The following is a 20,900-nucleotide window of genomic DNA, read 5'->3' as shown; positions in this document are numbered from 1 at the left end:
CAGTTTATAATAGCAATAAGGCACCTCAGGGGTTTGTGATATATGGCCAATATACCACGGCTAAGGGCTGCGTCCAGGCACTCCACGTTGCGTCGTGCCTAAGATCAGCCCTTAGCCGTGGTATATTGGCCATATATCACACCTCCTTGGGCCTTATTGCTTAAATATAACATTTATTCTGTGTACATTTCTACCTTGTATTCTACTGTGTAGTTACATGCTTTGCATTTATCTAGTCTTGAATATGTGATGTAATCAACTCATTTATATTTTCTTTGTAGCCAGATTTGTGTGATTTTATTTTGTCTTGTCCCTTGTCCTTGATGTACATTTTCATATAAAAAACTATGTAAATGATATACATTTGATATAGATGATATACATTTGATATAGATGATATACATTTGATATAGATGATATAGATGATATACATTTGATATAGATGATATACATTTGATATAGATGATATACATTTGATATAGATGATATAGATGATATAGATGATATACATTTGATATAGATGATATACATTTGATATAGATGATATACATTTGATATAGATGATATACATTTGTTTTTTGTTTGACGTTTCCAACAGTGAGTGTATTTATTATTTTCATGGTCCAACTTTTGCAAACCTACGCACCTGTGATTGACTACGTTATGCATTTAAATTTGCGCAGACAACCTCTCCTTTGTTCCTTTAAGTCCCTCTTCATGTCTCTGCCTATTTGTGGCTCATGAAAAACTGTGTCTTAGTGTACCAGGATATATTAGGTAGCCATATTCCATGCCTGCATCGTGTCTGTGTTAAATGCATTAAGCACTGCAGCTTACTGTCGTAGTGAAGCTAAAGCTAAAGCCACCGTCAGTAGCAACCAGGGCACCACCTGTTGTCCGATTTTGGAAGACATTGTTGACTGAGTTGATGAAGCTGGACTTTCCTGCACCGACTGGTCCATATAGCAGGCATCTGAGCTGACCCACGTCAGGATCACTCAGTTTAAAGCTCCTCAGATCATCCACCATGTGGTCTCTCTCTACTTTACTGTCAGAGACAATGAAGAGCACCTGTTACTTCTTGTTTTGTTTACCTGGCCACTGTTTCCAAATGTTAACCTTTTAGCATCTTTGGCACAGATTCATTGCAAATCAATGGTACCGATATTAGCATGTTTTTGCATAATTCATGTCCGAATCATCCTAAAGTATTTCAAATTGACTGAGTAGCTCAATTAAGTTACTTATAGGTGATTTGGACATGAAGCGTGGAAAATGCTAATTTCAGTACCATTGACTTGCAATTGACTTGTGCCACAAATGCTAAACATTTATCATTTTTAAACAGTGGCCATAGACTGCTTATAATTATGTTCATGGGAAATGTTATCAAGATAACACTATTTTTTTACAGCATTTTAGTATAGTACACCATTCACACAACACAACCCTTGATAGTGATTGTAATTATAACCTAAATGTTTGTTTGACTTTCTCCTTCATCCTCCATATTGGTCAGTCAGTACAGTACTTAACTCCAACATGTGTTCCTCCATATTGGTCAGTCAGTACAGTACTTACCTCCAACATGTGTTCCTCCATTGTTGGTCAGTCAGTACAGTACTTACCTCCAACATGTGTTCCTCCATATTGGTCAGTCAGTACAGTACTTACCTCCAACATGTGTTCCTCCATAGTTGGTCAGTCAGTACAGTACTTACCTCCAACATGTGTTCCTCCATATTGGTCAGTCAGTACAGTACTTACCTCCAACATGTGTTCCTCCATATTGGTCAGTCAGTACAGTACTTACCTCCAACATGTGTTCCTCCATATTGGTCAGTCAGTACAGTACTTACCTCCAACATGTGTTCCTCCATTGTTGGTCAGTCAGTACAGTACTTACCTCCAACATGTGTTCCTCCATTGTTGGTCAGTCAGTACAGTACTTACCTCCAACATGTGTTCCTCCATTGTTGGTCAGTCAGTACAGTACTTACCTCCAACATGTGTTCCTCCATATTGGTCAGTCAGTACAGTACTTACCTCCAACATGTGTTCCTCCATATTGGTCAGTCAGTACAGTACTTACCTCCAACATGTGTTCCTCCATATTGGTCAGTCAGTACAGTACTTACCTCCAACATGTGTTCCTCCATTGTTGGTCAGTCAGTACAGTACTTACCTCCAACATGTGTTCCTCCATTGTTGGTCAGTCAGTACAGTACTTACCTCCAACATGTGTTCCTCCATTGTTGGTCAGTCAGTACAGTACTTACCTCCAACATGTGTTCCTCCATTGTTGGTCAGTCAGTACAGTACTTACCTCCAACATGTGTTCCTCCATATTGGTCAGTCAGTACAGTACTTACCTCCAACATGTGTTCCTCCATTGTTGGTCAAATTCTGTGTGACACACATGGAACACATCTAGATTAAATTAGTTCATTGTTTTCCACATTCCAACACTCTCTTACTTTCAAAAGAATTTGAAGATTGAGTACAATGACACATAATTAATGAGAGTAGACTACAGTCAATGATACAGGTTATGTACTATATAAGTAAAGCCTTGTGGCTGTGGTCAATGCATGCGCTAAAACGGTGTCTGCAGGTTCCCAGAAAAAAGTAAAAAGAATTGAGACTGATGCACTGTGCTTGAACAGAATTTGCACTCACACCTGATATTAACTATCAGGGGTTGACTGTATTTGACAGATATGTCATCTCTCTTACCCTTCTTTGGTGAGGGTGGCGTTGATTCAGCTCCACCCATGTTTGCTTTTCTGAGAGGGAATGTAACAGGGTTGGGGTCAATTCCAAGTTCATTAGAAATTCCAATTGAATTAACTCATGAAGTGGAGAATTTATTTTGAATTAAATTTGAATTTCAACAATCTTTCAAGTTATTGAATTGGAAATAGACTGCGTGGATTTATTGGAATTTCGTCGGAATTGTAAAACATTTAATCTGTGGAATTGGATTAAATTGGAATTCAGTATTTTTACATTTAAGGTAAAGCAATGTATCCAACATTGACTGTAGAATTGGTATTTCTATCGTTCCAGTATAGGGAGGCTGTCTGAACAGTCACATGATCAGTCTGAAAGCCTGAGGGAATTGAATTTGTGGAATTGTTGTGACCTAATATTGAATTGGGAATTGAATTCTTGGAATTTACCTAACAGGAATTCTTGGAATGTACCTAAGAGGAAATTAGTTCTCTGAATTCAAAGATTGACCTGGAATTTTAATTGAATTAAATCGAATTTACAGATTATTAAATTATTTCTAATTGAATTTGTGGAATTAGAGGCCAAGTGCAGTCAGAAATGTGATTCCTGTGTTTTATATATACGTCCACACTATGAGGTTGGAATAATACTGTGAAATTGTGAAAATGATGATAATGTCCTTTTAGTGTAAGAGCTGTTTGAAAAGACCGCTTTCAATTTCAGCCTGTTTTGGTGGGATGGATTGTTGGCCTCCCCGGTGACATCCCCAGGCGGTAAATTAGTTAGTAGACCAATAAGAAAGAGTGTTCCAAACCTCTGTTACCTCTCTGCCAATAACAGATAGATTTCACCTCCCCACTCAGACCACTCCGACAGTCCTATCCACATTTTTTCTTGATAAATTGCTCTTTGCAAAGAAGCTACAATACCAGTATTGCAATATTTTTTCCACGGCAAAAATGAAAATACGAAGCAGACCAAACTCTTTGGTCCTTTAAATACCTGCTGTATGTAAGATATTGTGTGCTATAGCTTGAAAAATAAATACATGTGACTCTGGATGGCAACATAATGATGTTTGTTTCCAACATTAGGGCTGTTTTCCTAAGGAAGTTTAATCCACTTCACGTTTTGTTTCCTTGCCACGTTACTAATGAATATTGTGATATTGGTATCGTCATGGCCCTAGTGGCTACACTGCATGGCCAGATGTATGTGGACACCCCTTCAAATGAGGGGATTCAGCCATACCTGTTGATGACAGGTGTATAAAATTGAGCACACAGCCATGCAATCTCCATAGGAAAACATTGGCAGTAGAATGGCCAATACTGAAGAGATCAGTGACTTTCAACGTGGCACCATCATAGGATTCCTCTTTTCCAACAAGTCAGTTCGTAACAGTTCTGCCCTGCTAGAGCTGCCCTGGGCAACTGTAAGTGCTATTATTGGGAAGTGGAAACGTCTAGGAGCAACAACGGCTCAGCGCAAAGTGGTAGGCCACACAAGCTGACAGAACGGGACCACAAGTGCTGAAACGTGTAAAAATCATCTGTCCTCGGTTGCACTCACTACCGAGTTCCAAACTGCCTCTGGAAGCAACATCAGCACAAAAACTGTTCGTCGGGACCTTCATGAAATGGTTTTCCATGGCTGAGCAGCCGCGCACAAGCCTAAGATCACCATGTGCAATGCCAAGTGTCGGCTGGAGCAGTGGAAACAGGCTCTCTGGAGTGATCAATCACACGTCACCATCTGGCAGTCCGAAGGATGAATCTGGGTTTGGCGGATGCCAGGAGAACGCTGCTTGCCCTAATGCATAGTGCCAACTCTAAAGTTTGGTGTCTGGGGCTGTTTCATGGTTCAGGCTAAGCCCCTTAGTTCTTGTGAAGGGAAATCTTAATGCTACAGCATAAAATGAAATTTTAGACGATTCTGTGCTTCCAGCTTTGTGGCAACAGTTTGAGGAAGGCCCTTTCCTGTTTTAGCATGATAATGCCCCCATGCACAAAGCGAGGTCCATACAGAAATGGGTTATCGAGATCGGTGTAGAAGAACTTGACTTGCCTGCAGAGAGCCCTGACCTCAACCACATCAACACCTTTGGGATGAATGTGAACGCCAACTGCAAGCCAGGCCTAATCGCCCAACATCAGTGTCTGACCTCTCTAATGCTCTTGTAGCTGAATGGAAGCAAGTCCCCGCAGTCATGCTCCAACATTTAGTGGAAAACCTTCCCAGAAGAGTGGAGACTGTTATAACAGTAAAGGGGTACGCCATATTAATGCCCATGATTTTGGAATAAAATGTTTGACGAGTAGGTGTCCATATACTTTGCAGACTGCTAAGCAAAGTATATGGACTGCTAAGTGCCACATACAAACAGATATATGGTCTGGATGTGCTGGGTGCCTCCTTGTTGCTGTCAACTCAAGGATCAGAAACTGTTGCAAATGATGTTAAATGCAGTAATACAATGAGTACATGTACAACATATGTGGAACTGTCATTTAACTGCACTCAAAAGGATGTCTGTTTTTTTTACTCTTTTTGCAGATCTACAATGAGAAAAGAAGGCAGTTCAGCCTGGTAAAGAATTCTCCTTATGAGATGGTGGAGAAGGTAGCTTCAGACATCGAGAAGCTACTGGCCAAGAAACGCAAAGCACTTGATGTAAGTCAGCAATTTGACTTCTATTTATTTGACAAATAAACGTAACATTTAGTGGCAGTTTGACAGACAGATTTAGCTCGGTCCTGGGCTAAAAAGCAAGTTCATTAGTGAACCTCCATTGAAAATGCTTCTTAATCCAAGATTCCCTACTGGTAATCTCACACAAAATGAACACATTTCATATGCAATATATTCGTATTGCGAACGCAATGACTTGATAACCTGTTTCCAATACATTTTTAATCTATACTGAACAAAAATATAAATGCATAAATTTCAAAGATTTTACTGAGATACAGTTCTTAAAGGAAATCAGTCACTTGAAATAAATTAGGCACTAATCTATGGATTTTACATGACTGGGCAGGGTCGCACCCACTTGAGCCAGGCCCACCCACTGGGGAGCCAGGCCCAGCCAATCAAAATGAGTTTTTCCAGACAAAAGTGCTTTGTTAGACAGAAATACTTCTCAGTTTCATCAGCTGTCCGGGTGGCCGGTCTTAGACTCAGACGATCCCGCAGGTGAGGAAGCCGCATGTGGAGGTCCTGGGCTGGTATGGTTACACCTGGTCGGCCTCACACCTGGTTGTGAGGCCGGTTGGTTGTACTGCCAAATTCTCTAAAATGACGTTGGAGGCGACTTATGGTAGAGAAATGAACATTCAATTCTCTGGCAACAGCTCTGGTGGTGGATATTCCTGCAGTCAGCATGCCAATTGCACGCAACAAAATGCCACTAAAATGTGAAGTTTGTCACACAACACAAGGCCATATATGGCATTTTGTTGTCCCCGGCACAAGGTGCACCTGTGTCATGATCATGCTGTTTAATCAGCTTTTTGATATGCAGCACCTGTCAGGTGGATGGATTATCTTGGCAAAGGAGAAATGCTCACTAACAGGGATGTAAACAAATCTGTGCACAAAATTTGAGAGAAAAGCTTTTTGTGCGTATGGAACATTTCTGTGATCTTTTATTTCAGTTCATGAAACATGGGACCAAAACTTTGCGTTTATATTTTTGTTCAGTTTATTTAGGAACAAAAAAATGCACCCGAAACCAGCTGGTGTTTGTGAAAGCAAAGACAGGTGGAATGCATTTAACAAGTTATAATTCAATTTGTGTTACAGTAAACATTTGTTATTGTATAATTCATTTATAGTTTTAATATATGTCCAGGAAACTGCCCCATAATGTAGAAGATGTATATGAACAATAGAAGACAATGTTACAGTTCCTTTTTGCACAAATTATAGACAGCTTCTACAAACTTTGCAGTATAGCAGTTTAGATTTTTCCTTTTGCAATGTGAATTTTGTACAGCATTTCGATCAGGTCCTTTACCAATTTTTCCTATCAGCAGAATAACTTGTTTATAAAAGATAAAATGAAATATGTATAAAACAAATGTGAATAGACCTACCTTGCTGGTACTAGTTCCTCCTGAGGCTGAGATTCTGATATAGTTGTGAAAAAAAGGATTGCACCAGCACCTATTTATACTTGCGCAATAGAAAGTGAAATTCAGGTGAGGAGGGCTGTCTAGCTCTCCTATTTCTATACCCATTTCTTGTAAATGCAGCCATTATAGTAAAAGAGGGACCATATTTTTTTATATAACTTTCACTTTTTTTTCTACAGGTAAGAGCATCAGGTGGTTTTGTGGTTTACACAGAAAGACGAACACTCAGCTCTTATAGTCTTCTAAACCCATTACATTTCTATGAAGTCAGACCATTTAGGCTACTTTAGAAATGGTCTTATGAGGTAAAATAGACCCAGAACCGCCCATGTCCTCCGTCCTCCTCGAGCCCTGAGGTTAAATAGAGCTAGCAACCAGCATAGCAACAGACGCTTTGGTTCCTTACGTAGGCAGGTCAGAATTTGACCGTTTCTAGCAACGGCCCTAGCACCAGACGCTGACAGCTAATTGAATCCCGTTGTGTACCAGGGGTGGACACTTTTGGCAGTGGACATATCTAAATCATGTGAATATCATTTTTTAAATATCCCTCCCATTCAACTAGGCCTATTCAAAATAAAGGGCAGGACTTTTGTTTTCTATGTTCTCTAACCTGAACTCTTGAACTTGCAGAGGCTGGCCAGTGAAGCAGAACGTGTCCAGCGAGACCATCCCTGGCACGACAGCGTCAAGGTAACACTACTGTAACACACTCTACCAGCAGACTGTCTGCATTTGTAATGTATAAAAGATTCAGCAGGGGGTCATGATACTAAGCACATCCCCTATTGATGTAATGATTAGATCAACAGTAAATGTTCCCACAAACATCATCATGCACTCCTCAAAGTCATCAATGACCTCCTCACCACTGCTGGTACTGGTGCTCTCAACATCCTAATTCTCCTTGACCTTACATAATTTTCCAGACCCTTTGCTAGGATTTTCAAAATTGAGCAGAGGTGCATCCTGTTTCCATTGATAATACTTTCTTTCTACAACTTGATTGGAGTCCACCTGTGGTAAATTCAATTGATTGGACATGATTTGGAAAGGCATACACCTGTCTATATAAGGTCTCACAGTTGACAGTACATATCAGAGCAAAAACAAAGCCATGAGGTGGAAGGAATTGCCAGTAGAGCTCCGAGACAGTATTGTGTCGAGGCACAGATCTGGGGAAGGGTACCAAAACATTTATGCAGCATTCCAGGTCCCCAAGAACACAGTGGCCTCCATCATTCTTAAGTGGAAGAAGTTTGGAACCACCAAGACTCTTCCTAGAGCTGGCGGCCAGGCAAAACTGAGCAATTGGGGAAGAAGGGCCTTAGTCAGGGAGGTAACCAAGAACCCGATGGTCACTCTGACAGAGCTCCAAAGTTCCTCTGTGGAGATGGGAGAACCTCTCAGAAGGACAACCATCCCTGCAGCACTCCACCAATCAGGTCTTTATGGTAGAGTGGTCAGACGGAAGCCACTCTTCAGTAAAAGGCACATGACAGCTTGCTTGTAGTTTGCCAAAAGACACCTAAAGACTCTCAGACCATGAGGAACAAGATTCTCTGGTCTGATGAAACCAATATTAAACTCTTTGGCCTGAATACCAAGCATCACGTCTGGAGGAAACCTGGCACCGTAAAGCCAAGTACAGAGAGATCCTTGATGAAAACCTGCTCCAGAGCGCTCAGGATCTCAGACTGGGGTGAAGATTCACCTTCCAACAGGACAACCAACCTAAGCACATTGTCAAGACATTGCAGGAATGACTTCGGGACAAGTCTCTAACTCTCCTTGAGTAGCCCAGCCAGAAACCTGACTTGAACCCGATGAAACATCTCTGGAGAGATATGAAAATAGCTGTGCAGCAATGCTCCCCATCAAACCTGACAGAGTTTGAGAGGATTGGGAGAACCTCCCCAATTTCAGGTGTGCCAAGCTTGTAGCGTCACACCCAAGAAGACTAGAGGCTGTAATCGCTGCCAAAGGTCCTTCAACAAAGGGTCCTTCAACAAAGGGTCTGAATACTTATTTAAATTTGAAATTTCAGTTTTAAATTTGCTTTACATTTGCAAAACTTTCTAAAACCTGTTTTTGCTTTGTCATTATGGGGTATTGTGTGTAGATTGATGAAGCTAAAAAATATTGAATACAATTTAGAAAAAGGCTGTAACGTAACAAAATGTGGAAAAAGGGGTCTGAATAATTTCCAAATGCACTGTAAATTTGCAACTGCTCGACTAAAAAAATCTTGGTCAATCGACCAGTCGACTAAATGGGGTCAGCCCTAAAGTCAATACAGTGGGGCAAAAAAGTATTGTGCAAGTTCTCCCACTTAAAAAGATGAGAGGCCTGTAATTTTCATCATAGGTACCCTTCAACTATGACAGACAAAAGGAGAGAAAAAAATCCAGAAAATCACATTGTAGGATTTTTAATTTATTTATTTGCAAATTATGGTGGAAAATAAGTATTTGGTCAATAACAAAAGTTTATCTCAATACTTTGTTGGCAATGACCCTTTGTTGGCAATGACATAGGTCAAACGTTTTCTGTAAGTCTTCACAAGGTTTTCACACACTGTTGCTGGTATTTTGGCCCATTCCTCCATGCAGATCTCCTCTAGAGCAGTGATGTTTTGGGGCTGTTGCTGGGCAACTTCCTCCAAAGATTTTCTATGGGGTTGAGATCTGGAGACTGGCTAGGCCACTCCAGGACCTTGAAATGCTTATTACGAAGCCACTCCTTCGTTGCCCGGGTGGTGTGTTTGGGATCATTATCATGCTGAAAGACCCAGCCACGTTTCATCTTCAATGCCCTTGCTGATGGAAGGAGGTTTTCACTCAAAATCTCACGATACATTCATTCTTTCCTTTACACGGATCAGTCGTCCTGGTCCCTTTGCAGAAAAACAGCCCCAAAGCATGATGTTTTCACCCCCATGCTTCACAGTAGGTATGGTGTTCTTTGGATGCAACTCCACATTCTTTGTCCTCCAAACACGACGAGTTGAGTTTTTACCAAAAGGTTATATTTTGGTTTCATCTGACCATATGACATTAACGCAATCTTCTTCTGGATCATCCAAATGCTCTCTAGCAAACTTCAGATGGGCCTGGACATGTACTGGCTTAAGCAGGAGGACACGTCTGGCACTGCAGGATTTGAGTCCCTGGCGGCGTAGTGTGTTACTGATGGTAGGCTTTGTTACTTTGGTCCCAGCTCTCTGCAGGTCATTCACTAGGTCCCCCTGTGTGGTTCTGGGATTTTTGCTCACCGTTCTTGTGATCATTTTGACCCCCCGGGGTGAGATCTTGCGTGGAGCCCCAGAACGAGGAAGATTATCGGTGGTCTTATATGTCTTCCATTTCCTAATAATTGCTCCCACAGTTGATTTCTTCAAACCAAGCTGCTTACCCCTATTGCAGATTCAGTCTTCCCAGCCTGGTGCAGGTCTACAATTTTGTTTCTGGTGTCCTTTGACAGCTCTTTGGTCTTGGCCATAGTAGAGTTTGGAGTGTGACTGTTTGAGGTTGTGGACAGGTGTCTTTTATACCGATAACAAGTTCCAACAGGTGCCATTAATACAGGTAACGAGTGGAGGACAGAGGAGCCTCTTAAAGAAGAAGTTACAGGTCTGTGAGAGCCAGAAATGTTGCTTGTTTGTAGGTGACCAAATACTTATTTTCCACTATAATTTGCAAATAAATTCATAAAAAATCCTACAATGTGATTTTCTGGAATTCTTTTCTCATTTTATCTGTCATAGTTGAAGTGTACCTATGATGAAAATTACAGGCCTCTCTCATCTTTTTAAGTGGGAGAACTTGCACAATTGGTGGCTGACTAAATACTTTTTGCCCCACTGTATTTGAGCATTAATTATCTAAAAAAATGCTACATTTTCTCTAAGCCTCATGTCAAAATGTGTAGAATAGCATGAGATGAGCTATAAAACCACACATTTTCCTCTCTGCCTCATGTCAAAATATGTAGAATAGCATGAGCTGTCTATGCCACTGGTGACACTAGTGATTTAATCCACCACTTACATGAGCCCAGATCCATAGGCTACATGTTTCACTTTGTTTGGCCATTGGCAATTTAGCATTAGGTTAATTTGGCTGTAACATCAAAACAGCAGCATTCAGCAGAAATGTTGGTAGCGTGACCTGTTTTGTCTAACTATGAACATTATTTTACCCAAACCGATTGTGAACCCAAATGTGTAACTGATTCTAGTGAGGGGGGACAATACAGTGCCTTCAGAAAGTATTCACGCCCCTCGACTTTCTCCTCGACATTTTTTTTGCATTACAGCCTCACTTTAAAATGTATTAAATGTAGATTTCTTTTGTCACTGGCCTACACACAATACCCCATAATGTCAAAGCGGAATTATGTTTGTCAAAAGAAAATTGTCTATAAGTATTCAACCCCTTTTTTATGGCAAAGCTAAATAAGTTCAGGAGTAAAAATTTGCTTAAACAAGTCACATAATAAGTTGCACACTCTGTGCAATAATAGTGTTTAACATAACTCTGTACCCCACACATACTGTACAGTTAGTTATCTGTAAGGTCCCTCAGTCGAGCAGTGAATTTCAAACACAGATTCAACCACAAAGACCAGGAAAGTTTTCCAATTCCTCGCAAAGACGGGCACCTATTCTGCCCTACAAAGCAAAAGAGCAGTAACTGCACATTTGGTCAGAAATGTGTTGACATTATTGATACCTTAAATATATGCTTTATCATGTGGAGAAATATCCTGCTTCCACTGTGTTGTTTTGGAGAAAAGGTTACGGTGAAACCAAGGAAAAAAGCAGTAACTTCCATCACTCACTTCAGTTACTGCCTTTTACCTTGGTTTCACCGAGATTTGGGCTGCAGTTACTACGGTTTACCTTGGTATTATTTATTGTTGTTTGCTGATACAAGTTTCAAACTATATAACACTGACAGCCACGTACAAATAAATCTATGAACACATATTTTTGTTTAAAAAAAATATATAATAATGGAAATGTATTTCAGTGGGTGTACCAAGCAAGAAGGCAGTAACTGCTGTCTAGGGTCAAAGGTCATGTCAGAGGTCAATTTTAATTTTAAAAAATTACATAGTAAGACAACAGAAAACTACATCTCCAATGATCAGACTACAATTAATTTGGCTGGAAAATGTAAAAAATGTTTAAATCCTTTTTCTCAATTTAAATCTGTGAGCAGTTCCTGCTCTTTTACTTGGTAGGGCAGTATCGGTAGATGTGTAAAAAAAAAACATTTAATATCCCATTGAGCATGGTGAAGTTATACATTACTCTTTGGCTGGTGTATGAATAGACCCATTCGCTACAAAGATACAGGCGTCCTTCCTAACTTAATTGCCAGAGAGGAAGGAAACCACTCAGAGGCCAATGGTCACTTTAAAACAGAGTTTAATGGCTGTGATTGGATAAAACAACATTGTAGTTACTCTTCAATACTAACCAAATTGACAGAGTGAAAAGAAGGAAGCCTGTACAGAATACAAATATTCAAAAACATGAATCCTGTTGCCAACAAGGCACCAAAGTAATAGTGCAAAAAATTTTGGCAAAGCTATTCTGAAATGCCACTTTCCTCAAATAACCTGTTTTGCTGCTAAGCGAAAATGGTAGGCATAAATGCAAAAGAGCAGAGTCAGAGTCAGATGATGGCAAGGTTTTGCAAATCAGCCTCAACCACCTGAAAAGTGATTCATTTGATTTTTCTTCAGAGTGGGATAATTTGTAGAATCAAATGTCACATGAACATATTCAAACCCACAGGATTTGGGAAACATAGATTTGGGGTGGCTAACCGTCTTGGAGAGCTACCTCTAGTCAGGATTTTCTATGGTCCTATTTTAAAGGGATAGTTAATGTTTGTTTCTTGTGGACAAGGAGAGACTGCAGTCCATCCTATAGCTAGCCACTGCCACCAACCGTTAATATGAGCATAAAATAAAAATGTAATTCAATGTTCCCACATTAGAATACTCTAAATTCCATGCCCAAATAATATCAAAGTATCTCCCAACCAAGTGGTAAAATGTTGTGTGTAATTCAACTTCAAAAATGATCCTGAATACATCCGACTGGGATGCACCGATATTACATTTTTGGCCAATACCAATACAGATATTTTCCTTGACAAAAAAAACCCCAATACAATAACAGATATTTACAATTTTAGCGGGCTTTTAAGGCATTCTAGTACAGTTAAATAGTTGAAACACACATAAACTGACTAAAAGTTATTTTGTTGGCATTTACTTATGTCCCCATTAGCAGTAAAACATAATCATGACCTATTTATTTCACTTACTTGCTGTGCTGTTTCATTGTTCATTTGTTCAGTCGTTTCATTCTCAAACAGGATTTTATCATACATGTCAAGCAGTAAAGTTTCAGCTCTGTCTGTCAATGGCCTCTTCTGTCGTGGGTCCTCCTCCTCAGTGCGCACTGTCACCGTGTCCGTTTACATCTTGTCCAGCTGTGTCTGTAACATTTCACGTAAACCCTGTTACTTGTCTGCATCGAAGTAACGGTCCTTGTACCTAGCATCGAACATGGTGGCGACACAGTAAAGAGGCTTAGAGAGAAAGCCACTGAATCGCTTGTTCACAGCCTCTAGTAAAGTCGTTTTTCAAGTTTTAACCCCACGGTCTGTTGGCAGTTTTGTTGAGCAGGTGTTTAAATGACATGACAGAGGGTTTCACGTCTGCTGCAGACGCAGTTGATGAGTTTATTTCTTGAGTCAGTTGTTCGAATGGAGCTAGGAGTGTGTTCATGTTTTCAATGAGAGTCCACTGGTTTGTACTGATTGTTGCAAGCCAAGCACTCGTTTTTTTCCCCAGCAGGCTCTCCATTATGTAAAAAGTGCAGTTCTGTTTTCACTCCAAGCTGCTCCTGTATTGCTTGCAGGTGGTTGGTTGTATGCTAGCTGCGAGTGTTTAAAATGACCCACTACCTTCCTACTTGTTGCCAATGTCAGATTTGCTGCGTTGGGACAAAACACCTTTGTTCACAGTCAGTTGCAGCGTGTGTGCCATGCATGGCAAACTGGCGACTCCGCATTCTTCCAAAGCCATCCTTTATTGTCGACAAGGAGCCCCGCCGATCCATCACGACTGGACTGCCGACGTGATCGCCCGATGTGGTCTCAACAGGCTATTCTGTTACGATATCGCCGCAGAGCCATCTAATAGCCCCGGCCCGCTAGCTTTTCTGAACACTGTGTCCCCTGCTCCCCCGTAGTAGTGACTACCGAACAGCACCCTGACTTACCTATTGCTGCTCTTTTGACCCTATGATCAATCGGCTACATAGCTGATGCCCCCTGGACTGTTTCAATAACATGGCACCTCATTTTGTTTACCTGTCGGCCCCAGCCTCGAACACAGGTCCTGTATGTACCTAACTGACACGCTCTGCCCATTCATTGCCATTTACCCATTGTTGTCTTAGCTCTCCTGATCAAGACCTGTGATTGCTTTATGCCTCTGTCTAATGTCAATATGCCTTGTTTACTGCTGTCTTGGCTAGTTTTTGTTTTATTTCACTGAAGAGCACTCAGCCCCTCTCAAAATACCTTAGATAGCTCTTTCGTCCCACCCCACACACATGCAGAGACCTCAACTACGTTAATTGATCCAAAGATGAAACCTCTCATCATCACGCAACGCATAGGTTTACCTCCACTGTACTCACATCCTACCATACCCTTGTACAGTGGGGAGAACAAGTATTTGATACACTGCCGATTTTGCAGGTTTTCCTACGTACAAAGCATGTAGAGGTCTGTAATTTTTATCATAGGTACACTTCAACTGTGAGAGACAGAATCTAAAACAAAGATCCAGAAAATCACATTGTATGAATTTTAAGTAATTCATTTGCATTTATTGCATGACATAAGTATTTGATCACCTACCAACCAGTAAGAATTCCGGCTCTCAAAGACCTGTTAGTTTTTCTTTAAGAAGCCCTCCTGTTCTCCACTCATTACCTGTATTAACTGAACCTGTTTGAACTCGTTACCTGTATAAAAGACACCTGTCCACACACTCAATCAAACAGACTCCAACATCTCCACAATGGCCAAGACTAGAGAGCTGTGTAAGGACTTCAGGGCTAAAATTGTAGACCTGCACAAGGCTGGGATGGGCTACAGGACAATAGGCAAGCAGCTTGGTGAGAAGGCAACAACTGTTGCCGCAATTATTAGAAAATGGAACAAGTTCAAGATGACGGTCAATCACCCTCGGTCTGGGGCTCCATGCAAGATCTCACCTCGTGGGGCATCAATGATCATGAGGGAGGTGAGGGTTCAGCCCAGAACGTCGCTCTGGATAAGAGCGTCTGCTAAATGACTTAAATGTAAATGTAAATGTAACTACACGGCAGGACCTGGTCAATGACCTGAAGAGAGCTGGGACCACAGTCTCAAAGAAAACAATTCGTAACACACTACGCCGTCATGGATTAAAATCCTGCAGCACACGCAAGGTCCCCCTGCTCAAGCCAGCGCATGTCCAGGCCCGTCTGAAGTTTGCCAATTACCATCTGGATGGGAGAAGGTCATGTGGTCAGATGAGACAAAAATAGAGCTTTTTGGTCTAAACTCCACTCGCCGTGTTTGGAGGAAGAAGAAGGATGAGTACAACCCCAAGAACACCATCCCAAACGTGAAGCATGGAGGTGGAAACATCATTCTTTGGGGATGGTTTTCTGCAAAGGGGACAGGACGACTGCACCGTATTGAGGGGAGGATGGATGGGGCCATGTATCGCGAGATCTTGGCCGCAAACCTCCTTCCCTCAGTAAGAGCATTGAAGATGGGTCGTGGCTGGGTCTTCCAGCATGACAACGACCCGAAACACACAGCCAGGGCAACTAAGGAGTGGCTCCGTAAGAAGCATCTCCAGGTCCTGGAGTGGCCTAGCCAGTCTCCAAACCTGAACCCAATAGAAAATCTTTGGAGGGAGCTGAAAGTCCGTATTGCCCAGTGACAGCCCCGAAACCTGAAGGATCTGGAGAAGGTCTGTATGGAGGAGTGGGCCAAAATCCCTGCTGCAGTGTGTGCAAACCTGGTCAAGAACTACAGGAAGCGTATGATCTCTGTAATTGCAAACAAAGGTTGCTGTACCAAATATTAAGTTCTGCTTTTCTGATGTATCAAATACTTATGTCATGCAATAAAATGCAAATTAATTACTTAAAAATCATACATTGTGATTTTCTGGATTTTTGTTTTAGATTCAGCCTCTCACAGTTGAAGTGCACCATTGATAAAACAAAATTATAGACCTCTACATGCTTTGTAAGGAGGAAAACCTGCAAAATCGGCAGTGTATCAAATACTTGTTCTCCCCACTGTATTTACATTATGCCTTGAATCTATTCTACGACGCCGAGATATCTGCTCCTTTTATTCTCGGTCACAAACGCACTAGACGACCAGTTCTTATAGCCTTTGGCCGTTCCCTTATCCTACTCCTAACCTGTTCCTTGGGTGATGTAGAGGTTAACCGAGGCCCTGTAGCCCCCAGTTCCACTCCTATTCCCCAGGCGCTATCATTTGTTGACCTCTGTAACTGTAAAAGCATTGGTTTCATGCATGTTAACATCAGAATCCTCCTCCCTAAGTTTTATTTCCACTGCTTTAGCACACTCCGCCAGCCCTGATGTCCGAGCCGTGTCTGAATCCTGGCTTAGGAAAGGCACCAAAAATTCAGAAATTTCCATCCCCAACTACAATATTTTCCGCCAAGATAGAACTGCCAAAGGGGGTGGAGTTACAATCTACTGCAGGCTCCTGCAGAGTTCTGTCATGCTCTCCATGCTATCCAGGTCTGTGACCAAACAATTCAAGCTTCTGCTTTTAAAAATCCACCTTTCCAGAAAAAAGTCTCACTGTTTCCGCTTGTTACAGCCCCCCCGTCAGCCCCCAGCTTAACACCATACGTTAATTAATTGCCCGCCATTTATCTTCAGAGTTTGTACTGTTAGGTGACCTCAACTGGGATAATCTTGACACCCCGGGCATCCTACAATCTAAGCTAGATGCCCTCAATCTCACCCAAATTATCATGGAACCTACCAGGTACAACCCCAAATCCGTAAACATGGCCACCCTCTTAGATATCATCCTGACCAATCTGCCCTCTAAACACACCTCTGCTGTCTTCAACCAGGATCTCAGCCATCACTGCCTCATTGCCTGCGTCCGTAATGGGTCTGCGGTCAAACGACCACCCCTCATCACTGTCAAACGCTCCCTAAAACATTGTCAGCAAGCAGGCCTTTCTAATTGACCTGGCCTGGGTATCCTGGAAGGATATTGACCTCATTCTGTCAGTAGGGGATGCCTGGTTATTCTTTAAAAGTGCTTTCCTTAAATAAGCATGCCCCATTAAAAAAATTTAGAAGCAGGAACAGATATAGCCCTTGGATCTCTCCAGACCTGACTGCCCTTGACCAGCACAAAATCATACTGTGGCGTACTGCATTAGCATCGAATAGCCCCTGCGATATGCAACTTTTCAGGGAAGTTAGGAACCAATATTCACAGGCAGTTAGGAAAACAAAGGCTAGCTTTTTCAAACAGAAATTTGCAATCTTGTTTCCGAACTGGTCATGGGTGCACCTTAGCCACGCTCAAGGTCCTAAACAATATCATAACCGCCATCGATAAAAGACAATACTGTGCAGCCGTATTCATCAACCTGGCCAAGTCTTTCGACTCTGCCAATCACCGCATTCTTATCGGCAGACTCAACAGCCTTGGTTTCTCAAATGACTGCCTCGCCTTGTTCACCAACTACTTCTCAGACAAAGTTCAGTGTGTCAAATCGGAGGGCCTGTTGTCCGGACCTCTGGCAGTCTATGGGGGTGCCACAGGGTTCAATTCTCGGGCCGACTCTTTTCTCTGTATATATCAATGATGTCGCTCTTGCTGCTGGTGATTCTCCGATCCACTTCTAAGCAGACAACACCATTCTGTATACTTCTGGCCCTTCTTTGGACACTGTTGATTAACCTCCAGACGAGCTTCAATGCCATACAACTCTCCTTCCGTGGCCTCCAACTGCTCCTAAATGCAAGTAATACTAAATGCATGCTCTTCATCCGATCTCTGCCCGCCCGTCTAGCATCACTACTCTGGATGGTTCTGACTTAGAATATGTGGACAACTACCTAGGTGTCTGGTTAGACTGTAAACTCTCCTTCCAGACTCACATTAAGCATCTCCAATCCAAAATTAAATCTAGAATCGGCTTCCTATTTCGCAACAAAGCATCCTTCACTTATGCTGCCAAACATATCCTATTAAAACTGACTATCCTACCAATCCTTGACTTCAGCGATGTCATTTACAAAATAGTCTCCAGCACTCTACTCAGCAAATTGTATGCAGTCTATCACAGTGCCATCCGTTTCGTCACCAAAGCCCCGTATACTACCCACCACTGCAACCTGTATGCTCTTGTTGGCTGGCCTTCACTTCATATTCGTCACCAAGCTCCAGGTCACCTATAAGTCTTTGCTAGGTAAAGCCCCGCCTTATCTCAGCTCACTGGTCACCATAGCAGCACCCACCTGTAGCACTCGCTCCAGCAGGTATATTTCACTGATCAACCCCAAAGCCAATTCGTCCTTTGTCCGCCTGTCACCATCATTGCGCGCATCAGCGCTCATTTGACTCACCTGGACTCCTTCACGTTTTGATTGCCTTCCCTATATGTGTCTGTTTCCTCTGTTTCATCCGTGTCAGCATGATTGTCTTTTCCATTTCCCCTGTCCAGACGCTGTCCATATTCTGTTCCTGTCTGTGGTTATTAAATGTTCACTCCCTCTACCTTTTTCACGTCTCCAGTGTGGATCCTTACAATAATAGCAGATAAAACGTTGCATATGGCCTTTTTGTTATCTTCATTTGAAACTTTAAAATAGATCCACACAGCAGACATTGTGGGCTAGGTTATAAATGCTGTGTTGCACGTGTAGCGCTTTTCGTGGCGTCATTACGTCATCTACATACCTTATACAGGTATGAACGTCAGCTTTGACATCGGTTTTGCACATCGGCTTTAAACTATACAGTGGCAAGAAAAGTATGTGAACTCTTTGGAAATACCTGGATTTCTGAATGAATTGGCCATAACATTTGATCTGATCTTCATCTAGGTCACAACAATAGACAAACGCAGTCTGCTTAAACTAATAACACACAAACAATTATACGTTTTCATGTCTTTATTGAACACACCGTGTAACCATTCAGTGCAGGGTGGGAAAAGTATGTGAACCCTTGGATTTTATAACAGGTTGACCCTCCTTTGGCAGCAATAACTTCAACCAAACGTTTTCTGTAGTTGCGGATCAGACCTGCACAACAGTCAGGAGGAATTTTGGACCATTCCTCTTTACAAAACTGTTTCAGTTCAGCAATATTCATGGGATGTCTGGTGTGAACTGCTCTCTTTAGGTCATGCCACAGCATCTCAATTGGATTGAGGTCAGGAATCTGACTGGGCCACTCCAGAAGGCGTATTTATTCTGTTGAAACCATTCTGTTGTTGATTTACTTCTGTGTTTTGGGTCGTTGTCCTGTTGCATCACCCAACTTCTGATGAGCTTCAATTGGTGGACAGATAGCCTAACATTCTCCTGCAAAATGTCTTCGTAAACTTAAGAATTCATTTTTCCGTCGATGATAGGGTTGGATTCTGGGTTAAACTTTGAACATTGTTATACTCAGAACTATAGGAACATTAGTTACAAAAGAGACATGAGGGGTGCCATAATGACGCTTGGGAGGGGCTGTGTGCAGGAAACACGATTGCATGTGGCAGTACTGATAAGGGGAGAAACTGTTGAAGGCTCATATCACTTAGCTCCCTGCTTAGCAATAATGATGCAATATTTAGCGATAAGGAGGAGACACCACCCAAAGTGGGGTATGAATACTACCACGGGGGAAGCCATGTCTGTGTTTGAATTACAGCTGTGTCGACCCTTTGGGAAGAATTAAACTTGGTTAAGCTTCTCTAGTGTCCGTGAGTTATTTACTCTGAAAATTAGAACCTAACAATAGCAAGCTGTCCAAGGCCCTGAGGCAGCAAAGCAGCCCCAAACCCAGTAGCGCTGTGGAACCTTCAGGTGCACTTTTGCAAACTGCATACGTGCAGCAATGTTTTTTTGGACAGCAGTGGCTTCTTCCGTGGTGTCCTCCCATGAACACCATTCTTGTTTAATATTTTTACGTATCGTAGACTCGTCAACAGAGATGTTAGCATGTTCCAGAGATTTCTGTAAGTCTTTAGCTGACACTCTAGGATTCTTCTTAACCTCATTAAGCATTCTGTGCTGTGCTCTTGCAGTCATATTTGCAGGATGATCACTCCTAGAGAGAGTAGCAACAGTGCAGAACTTTCTACATTTATAGACAACGAGCCTACCAGATGAGCTAAACTACTTCTATTCTCGCTTCGAGGCAAATAACATTGAAACATGCATGAGAGCACCAGCTGTTCCGAAAGACTGTGTGATCACGCTCTCTGCAGCCAAATTGAATAAGACCTTTAAACAGGTCAACATTCAAAAGGTCGCAGGGCCAGACGGATTACCAGGACGTGTACTGCAAGAATGTGCTGACCAACTGGCAAGTGACTTCACTGACATTTTCAACCCCTCCTTGTCTGAGTCTGTAATACCAACATGTTTTAAGCAGACCACCATAGTGCCTGTGCCCAAGAACACCTAGGTAACCTGCCTAAATGTCTACCGACCCGTAGCACTCATCTCTGTAGCCATGAAGTGCTTTGAAAGGCTGGTCGTGGCTCGCATCAACACCATAATCCCAGAAACCCTAGACTCACTCCAGTTTGCATACCGCCCCAACAGATCCACAGATGATGCAATCTCTATTGCACTCCACACTGCCCGTTCCCACCAGGACAAAAGGAACACATATGTGAGAATGCTATTCATTGACGACAGCTCAG

At 42.0% G+C, this 20,900-nt stretch overlaps 1 protein-coding gene and 1 long non-coding RNA gene across 3 annotated transcripts in view; one reads left to right on the top strand and one right to left on the bottom strand.

Annotated features, from left to right (window-relative positions):
* The window catches only part of LOC118389044 (voltage-dependent calcium channel subunit alpha-2/delta-2-like), an 87,393-nt gene that overhangs the window by 30,131 nt on the left and 36,362 nt on the right, over positions 1–20,900 (top strand). Inside the window, 2 exon segments of the mRNA XM_052527351.1 lie at positions 5,293–5,409; positions 7,506–7,565. Of these exon segments, the coding sequence (XP_052383311.1) occupies positions 5,293–5,409; positions 7,506–7,565 (177 nt within the window).
* LOC127932252 (uncharacterized) lies at positions 1,186–6,870 on the bottom strand. 2 transcript variants are annotated; one of them, XR_008144677.1, is made up of 5 exons: positions 6,834–6,870; positions 2,737–2,786; positions 2,047–2,406; positions 1,860–1,953; positions 1,186–1,628 (listed from the first exon to the last, which is right to left on the bottom strand). It is a non-coding gene; the product is annotated as an uncharacterized LOC127932252 (long non-coding RNA). The 2 variants fall into 2 exon arrangements; XR_008144676.1 differs by having other exon boundaries at positions 1,860–2,406.

The sequence above is a fragment of the Oncorhynchus keta genome, chromosome 10 (assembly GCF_023373465.1).
Source record: "Oncorhynchus keta strain PuntledgeMale-10-30-2019 chromosome 10, Oket_V2, whole genome shotgun sequence".
NCBI classification, from domain to species: Eukaryota; Metazoa; Chordata; class Actinopteri; order Salmoniformes; family Salmonidae; genus Oncorhynchus; species Oncorhynchus keta.
This window is presented reverse-complemented; position numbering and strand designations above follow the sequence as displayed.